Consider the following 8,177-nt stretch of genomic DNA (forward strand, 5'->3'; position numbering starts at 1 on the left):
AGCTAAAGCTAAAAATGTGGAACAGTAGCTAAAGCTAAAAATGTAGAAAACAAGCTAAAGCTAAAAATGTGGAACAGTAGCTAAAGCTAAAAATATAGAAAAATAGCTAAAGCTAAAAATGTAGAACGGTAGCTAAAGCTAAAAGGACTGGAATGCTTGCTAAAAGTGGAAAAAAATCTGCCTAGAAACTAAAATTAGCAAAAGGCTAACCAAGGCTAGCTAAAAACTAATAAAATAGCATCTAAAGGATAGCTAGAAGTTAAAAGTATAAAAAAAAGACTAGCTAAAAGTAGATAAAGGTTGGCTAAAAACTAATAAAGCGGAAAATAAACAAAGTATCTAGAGGACAGCTAGAAGATAAAAGTAAAAAAAGACTATTTAAAAGTAGCTAAAGGCTAGCTAAAACTAATATAACAATAAAAACTTAGTATCTTAAGGAGAGCTAGTGGCTAAAAATAAAGCTAAAAGCTAGCTAAAATTAAAAAAGGGCTAGCTAAAAGTAGCTAAAGCCTGGCTAGAAACTAAAATTAGCAAAAGGTTAGCTAAAAACTTACATAACAGAACACAAACTAAAAGTATCTAAAGGATAGCTAAAAGCTAAAAAAAACTAGCTAAAAGTAGAAAAGGCCTGGCTAGAAACAAAAAGTAGAAAAAAGTTAGCTAAAACAGACATAACAGAGGACAAACTGAAATTATCTAAAGCATAGCTAAAAACTAAAAGTACAAAACAGCTAGTTAAAAGAAGTATGCAAAAAATGTGCAAAAAACACAAAAAATAAAATAAAATGACAGGAAAACAAGAGCTGGAAGATTTCCATCACTAACTACACTGCTGTAGTTTAACATGAGAAGCTAACATATTTAAATCAGACGTGACCTAAAAGAGAGAGGAGGAGTCCTGACAGTAACAGATGGGTCGTCCTGGTTCTGCTGTGTGGTGTGTGTGTTTCAGAGGACATCTGCTGGTCAGTGTGTCTGTCACGCTCAGGCCACGATGACGACTGTGTCAATATTTACTCCAAATGGGAAAAAAATCTGTCTATCCATCATAACAACAATAACAATACAGCTCACCCACCGAGGGGGAAAAGAGCTTTTTTAGCTTCATGTTTATGATCTGTCCAGGTGAGCCCTGTAAGTTAAGCAATCAGCTGATACCAGGTGTAACACCTGAGAAGAGAAACAAAGTGTCTCCAGTTTTATTTTACAAACTAACATCTGATGAAGTTTATTTGGTCTTGTTCAGAACTTTTCTATGATGTGAGCTTTTTAAAGCGAGAAGAACAGAAACTGTGTCCTAGTTCAGTCACAGCAGGAAAGTTTAAACACAAAAACAGAACATGTTAAAAAGTGGGACATCATAGAAATACTGTTGTAAACTGGACTTTTACACTTTAGCTGGACTCCCACTGGCTCTATTTGTCTTTTTATACTACTTTTAGCTGTTTTGTTGTTGGTTTTTTAGCAACTCTTTTGCTACTTTTAGCTTTTAGGAAGCCTTTTGCTAAACTTTTAATAACCTTTATGCTATTTAATGTTTAAGCTTTTTAGTGCTTTTAGCAAAGATTTGGCAGCTTTTCGCTAATATTTTGCTACTTTTAGCTAGCTATTTTTTAATTTAAAGCTTTAAGCTGACCCTTTGGTACTTTTAGCTGTCATGTTGTTTTATTCAGCTAGCCTTTTGCTACTTTAAACATTTAGTAACCTTGTGCTGCTTAAGGATTTAGCTATTAGCTATTATTTAGCTATTTGTTAATTTGAGCTCTTCTTGCAAACATTTTGCTACTTTTAGCTAATAAATTTAATCTGTAACACACTTTCATTAACAAAAATGCTGACCTTTTGCTACTATTAGCTTTTAGTTAGCCATTTGGTACTTTTAGCTTCAAGCTAGCCTTTTGCTATCTTGGCTTTTATCTAGCATTTTGCTACTTTTGGCTTCAAGCTATTATTTTTTTACTTTGGCTTTTAGCTTTGCTTCTTTTAACTTTTAGCTAATAGATTTAATTTGTAACACCCTTCATTAACAAAACCTCATGGTGCTGACATTTTACTAGATTTATGTTAGCCTTTTGATTTTGTGGCTTTCAGCTAATCTTATGCTACTTTTAGTTTTAAGCTATTATTTGCTACTTTCGGGTTTTAGTTAGCCTTTTTCTACTTTTAGATAATGGAATTAACACACTTTTCTTTAGTGAAAATCTCATGGTGCTGACTTTTTACTACTATCAGATTTTACTGTAGTTAACTTTTTACTACTTTGGATTTTAGCTAGCCTTTTGCAATGTTTAGCTTTTAGCCAATTTTTTGCTGCTTTTAGCAGGTTTCTTGCTACTTTTAACTAGTGTCCTGCTTTGTTAAGCTTCTTCTGTAATTTTCAGCCAAGTCATTCTTAGTATTTCGGCTGTATTTTCACAGGAAATGTGATTTTTTTTTAGTTTATAATAAGTATTTGTTCCTCGTTGTTGGGGAGGTGTTTATTCGGCTTGTTGAGGAGGCTCAGTCATCCTGCAGCATCAGAACAGCCCTTATTGATGAAACACCACATTACATATTCAGAACAATGCGGTCGTCAGCTTATTGGACCTCAGTACTACACTACATCAGTACCACACAACATCACCATGTACTACTGCGGAGCTTTAGTTGTCTGTTAAAGGATTTCCTTTTGGGTTTCCACACTTCGAAGTTATATTAAAGTGGTTTATGTCAAATCCAGGATGATGGTCAACTTTTTGTTGTTTATTTATTTAAGAAGGGACAGTGCATATTACAGAAAATGCCAGAATTAGCCATGGAGGCTAGTTTTCATCTGTAGTCCCTTTTTTCTGAACAAGAGGATGGAAAACAGCTGACTTGGCAGAAATTAAAATATTAAGTATGAATGGAAAAGTGAGCAGACAAACAGGAAGAAGCATCAGGAGGAATAACCATCATGCAAGAGCTGCACGAGGAGGAGGAGGGAGAGCTGATTGGGCAGCTGTTGCCAGCAGACACCAGGAATCACCCCACACAAGCTAAAATTAAAAAAGTAGTAGCTAAAGGCTAAAACCATGAGAAATACAGTAGCTCAAAGCTTAAAGTAACAAAACAGCAACTAAAAGGCAAAAAATAAAAATAAAAAAAGAAATTCAAAGGGAAACATACCGGTAATTGTGTAAAGTTTTAAAGCGTTCTTAATGTATGTCTTTAATTCTAAATATTTCAAAAAGTAAAACTGTTTCAAATACTAAAAATCACAGCAGTAAAGTCTTAAACCAGCTGAATGCTTTGATATCTGAACAGCTCAAGTAGCTGAATGTAGTTTAAGCACAAACCTATAAAAAGAAAACCATAAATTAGAGAGAGAAAAAAGTGCTGACTCAACATCCATGCTATTATAACCCAGTTTTTACATTTACATTATTTCAAATAATACATAATATTATTAAAACAGTTTCTTTTTGTGATTTGTGAGTCAGTATCCACAGAAGTAACTCGCTAATGGCTGAAAGACAACCCACTCCGACACTGAAATGACCCATTAAAGTTCCGCATCACAGAAGTGTATCTGCGAGGCAGAAAATAAAATAAAAAAAACCTCTGCATTATCTGAACGACCGGCGGCGCTCACCTTTTCTATTTTATCCAGCCATTCCTTATTCTGGGCCAGCTCGGCCATGAAGGCCTGGTGCTTCTGCCATTTCTTATGGAGCTTCTGGGTCTCGTCTCGGCTGCTGTCCCTCGCCATCAGCATCTTCTCGTACACCCAGTCCCCCAGCTGGGCACAGAGTAGGAAAGAGAAGCAGAAATGTTAAAATGTATACCGAAAACAATGATCCAAGAAAAGAATCGTGTTAAACAAACAACAACAACAACAAAATACTCTTTTTCTACTCAAACTGCATAGCTTCAAACAGACTAGCATTTTGAATTTAGCAGAATTATTCAAAAATTAAAAATAAATAACGAAACTTGTCTTGACAAAAAAAGTTTCCTTTAGAAAAAATTACAATAATCTGACCATGGAGACTTTCGGATGTCTTTGTCAATCTGCCTGTTTAAAGGTTGGCAGGTAGTCACAGGGCTGTTTGGGACCAAGGTGTGTAACACACTGATCATGGAGCACAGAAACCTGAAGACAGAGTGTCTCAGGTGAGGACAGAGTGTCTCAGGTGAGAACAGAGTGTCTCAGGTGAGAACAGAGTGTCTAAAGAGCTTCGAATGAGAGAAAAAAGTTGAAGGTAAAGCCTTAAAGGGTCTGTGACATGCATATTTTTCAAATACAAAAAAATAGTTTAATGTAAAGTTTAATGAAAACATATTTATATTTAAAAAAGTTGGAATAATACATATGATTTAACCCATTTTGTCACATAACTGGCAGATTTTCTTTTGAACTTGGCTCAGCCTAAGTGAAACAGGAAGTGACATCAAAGGGGAACTCTTTAACAAAGAAAACCCTCTGGTCTTTGTTTATTGAAACATTATTTGAACTCTGACTCTTCTTCATCTCTGATAGTGACTCAAAATAATCTTAAGAAACATCAGATTCTTCTCTACAGTCTGTGTTATCAGCTGTTGTAGCAACACTCTGTTCACATTCAGACATTCCCCTTTGACATCACTTCCTGTTTCTTCACAGGCAAATATCTCAACAACTGTTCATCTCAGCGACATGATTTCTTTTTTACAATATTTTATCAATCTCCTCTTTCTAAAAATGCATTCATATGTATTACAAAAATTTGACGTCACAGGCCCTTTAAGACCATCTCAAGCAGCTTGATGTTCCTTCAGCTGCTCAGAATATACAGAAGTTTAAAGTCCACAAGACTGGAAACAATCTCCCTGGTCGTGTCCACAAGAGGACAACTGATGACAATGAAGAGATGGAGAATATGAATAATACCAATGAGTCCAGACTTTCAAAGAGATTAATGTGAGCCAAAGTGGACTCAATAAAAAATGACAGAGGACAATAAATGAAGGAGACCCATGAAGACCCATTGAAGAATGTCCCTTGGACAGATTTTTGTCAAGAAGTCCCATCAGCTCTGTGTCCTCAGACCCAAACATAAAAACAAAGACCAGAACCCTGGACCTGCAGAGACTCATGGAGGAGGCTGGGTTCTGCTCTGGACCTGCTTCACCGCATCTGAATCTGTGCAGGGTGCAATGAAATCTCAAGACTATCAAGGCCTGCTGGAGCTAAATGTGCTGCTCAGCAGGTCATATGTCCTCTAACAGCATACAGACCCAAAACACTAAAACTAAAACCACCCAAGAATGGATCAGAACCAAACACTGGTGTGAAGTGGTCCTCTGAGCCCTGATCTAAACCCTGAGGACAGGTGGACCAGAACACCTGAGGACAGGTACAGGTTGAGCAACAAAATCCTTTTGATCAAGGCCAATCTCTTTTGTTTATTTTTAAAATAATTCTAAATAAATAACAGATTATCTTTAGTTGAGTTTTAATTTTTTTCCTTTTTTTTGTTTCCAGTTATTTCAGCGAACATTGTTTATTATAGCTTTTATTTCTTTATTAAAAGGTTACTAACAAATTTACCTATGTCTTTAAAGTTTAAATAAGCTAGCATACATTTATTTAAAGATAAAATTTAAAAAAATTAGTTTGATATAAAAAAACTGTCTAAAAATAGAAAGAGGAGGAAACACAAGGTCAAACACGCTGACATTAATGGTTAATGACGCACAGCAGTCACATGTAGGCAAACACACGTGTTCCAACAAGCATGGCTGCAGAAATTCACATGTGCATCACGGATTACAGTATCCTCAACACGCACTGAGCAACCCACCCCCCTACCCAAACACCAACACACACCTCCGCTTCCCAGCAGAACGCACAATCTGCACATTGTGCTCATACAGACCGTCTGCATGAAGCCTGACGCCTGCGCCGACATCACAACCAAAACATAATCAGGTCAACTTCCGCACCCTCCCTCCTGACTGCATGCACCATCTCCTGCTCCACCCGCTCTCGCCTGGCGCAGCGGACGACTCGTTTACCGGCAGCGATTAACGGGAAAAGCCCGTGGGGTTGTGGCAGCCGCAGGCAGCCGCTGATGTCCGCATCTCGGCTCCTCCGCCGTAACGCACATGAACGAGATGCTCCTCGCCGCAGAGGCTGGTGGATGGACAATTAGGACGGGAATAAAAAAAATAAAAAATAATTTAAAAAATACATGCAAAGGTGGAAAACGCTGAATAAAAAATCCTGGAGGGACGAGACGAGCTGAAGGTGCTTCTCGCTGTGCAGCTGAGGACTGACTGTACGCTGAACCGGGAGAGGAAGGAGGGATGGGGGTGGATCGGTGACGAATGCGAGGACATGAACAAGGAGAGAGGAGGAAGATATTAAAAAAAAACCACCCTCCTCCCCAAAAACAATAAAATGGCAGGGAGCCCAGAGGAACCCCTCCTCCTCTCTGGCACCCTCACCAAGCTGGAGGATGAGTGACTGAATGGGATGGAGGAGGACGGGCGGTAGGGGAGGAGAGAGGTGGGCGGAGCCAAAGCCTTGGCCCAGGGGTTTGTAGGTAATGCCTTCAGGCTCACCGGTCACGGCTAATGATGCTGAGAGAAGGTCGGCTTTAAACGAGCACTGACATAAAACTCTCATCTTCTTTCTTCATCCAACTGCTTCTCCTCCTGAGCTCTAAATCATCCTACAGCTGCTTTTGTCCCACCCCTCCTCCTGCTCTCTTCACTTCTCTGCAGCTCTAATCTCTGTCTCCAGCTCGCCTCAGGCTGATGCAGAGAGAGAAGAGAGGGGAGACTGGACGGAGGTGTGGCGTGTGTCTCCTCCTCCTCCGGAGATTTACCGCCGACGGGTCAGGTCCTACATTCTCCCCATCCTGCCGTTTTCTCTCACGTCCTCTCCGAGCTGTCGCACGGCGCTGATATTTAAGGAGCAGATGGGGGGGTGGGGGGGGGCACGCGGCTCAGACATAAGTGTGTTGACGCTCACACAGAAAGGCTGCACAAAACTAAACACTCTTCTCATGACTGCTGAGGTCACCGAGGTTCACGGTGAGACGGGATGAATGAGAATAAATGGCTGAAGTGGAGGAGATGGCAGGACAGAAAAAAAAAACAGAGGATAAAACTGAGCCAAATTTAACTCATTAGTGCTCAGTGTTAGCGCTGGGGATGACTAACCCCAAATTTTAAAGGGGCAATATTATGTGTTACTCAGGCATATATTTGAATAACTAAACTGCTCCGGGGGCCACAGTTACTGCAGGCCAACAGCTGAGGGGCCGAACATCCAGCAAATAAAGTCATTATGTAAATAAACCAAGTATTACAAAGATCTGTTACCTTTGAAATTGTTTATTTTGCTGCATTTAATCATGAATACAACATACAGAACCCTATAAAAGTAGTGATAATAAAACAACAAAAATAAAAATAACACATTCTGCCTCCAATTTGACACAAATATTATTTTGACATCTCTGACTTGCCAAATTTTTAAACTAATTTTATTTTCACTTTCATAACTTTATCTTCAACTGTTTGTAATTTTAACTATCTTGAGTGCGCACAAAAAGATTCTGATGTTTCTGTTAGATACCAAACATGTCTATGTCTAACTAAAAGAACTTATAGTAATTAAAGTAGAAAACCGGGGCTTTGGGCTGAAGAGATGAATGAACCAATTGGCGGGCCAAACTTTGGTCACTCGTGGGCTGGATGTGGCCCGTGAGCCACCAGTTGAGTAACCCTATTCTATACCATAATAAAGTATCTATGTCACATTTAGTTGTTATTAAAGTGCTGTTCTATGTTTAAATAGAAAATAAATTTGTCTTCTAATCATTTCTGTTTCTAAACACCTTAAATTGGCCTCTGTCTCTTTAAGAACCTCCTTCCGCTTCTGTCCCGCCTATTCCAACATGTCATCACAGCTGATAGACTGCAGGAGTCATGGGCAGGGTGCGCGCGTGGGGTGTGTGTGCGCTGGGGTGTAAGAAAATATCGATACACTGAAATATCGCGATATTTCATTTCCTGATACTGTATCGATATTCTAAAGTCCTATATCGATATTTAATTAAGGTTTAAAATATCAACTTTCCTGCCAGCCGTTCATTTTTATGTTGTAGTTCAGCCTCTGACCACTAGTTGGCAGCAGTGAGCCAGACATTTGGCTCCTCTACCTC

General features: G+C 38.9%; 1 protein-coding gene across 6 annotated transcripts in view; it reads right to left on the reverse strand.

The window, feature by feature from the left end:
• Positions 1-8,177, reverse strand: part of sptbn4b (spectrin, beta, non-erythrocytic 4b) — a 66,832-nt gene that overhangs the window by 24,815 nt on the left and 33,840 nt on the right. For 5 of the 6 annotated variants that reach the window (XM_014015948.1, XM_014015947.1, XM_014015949.1 and 2 more), the window contains exon 25: positions 3,614-3,760. In XM_014015948.1, coding sequence (XP_013871402.1) covers positions 3,614-3,760 — 147 coding nt within the window. Of the gene's footprint in view, positions 1-3,613; positions 3,761-6,018; positions 6,424-8,177 lie in introns of those variants that run through there. The other variant, XM_014015952.1, reaches the window with a different exon arrangement.

The sequence above is a fragment of the Austrofundulus limnaeus genome, unplaced genomic scaffold (genome assembly GCF_001266775.1).
Source record: "Austrofundulus limnaeus strain Quisiro unplaced genomic scaffold, Austrofundulus_limnaeus-1.0 Scaffold136, whole genome shotgun sequence".
Classification (NCBI taxonomy): domain Eukaryota; kingdom Metazoa; phylum Chordata; class Actinopteri; order Cyprinodontiformes; family Rivulidae; genus Austrofundulus; species Austrofundulus limnaeus.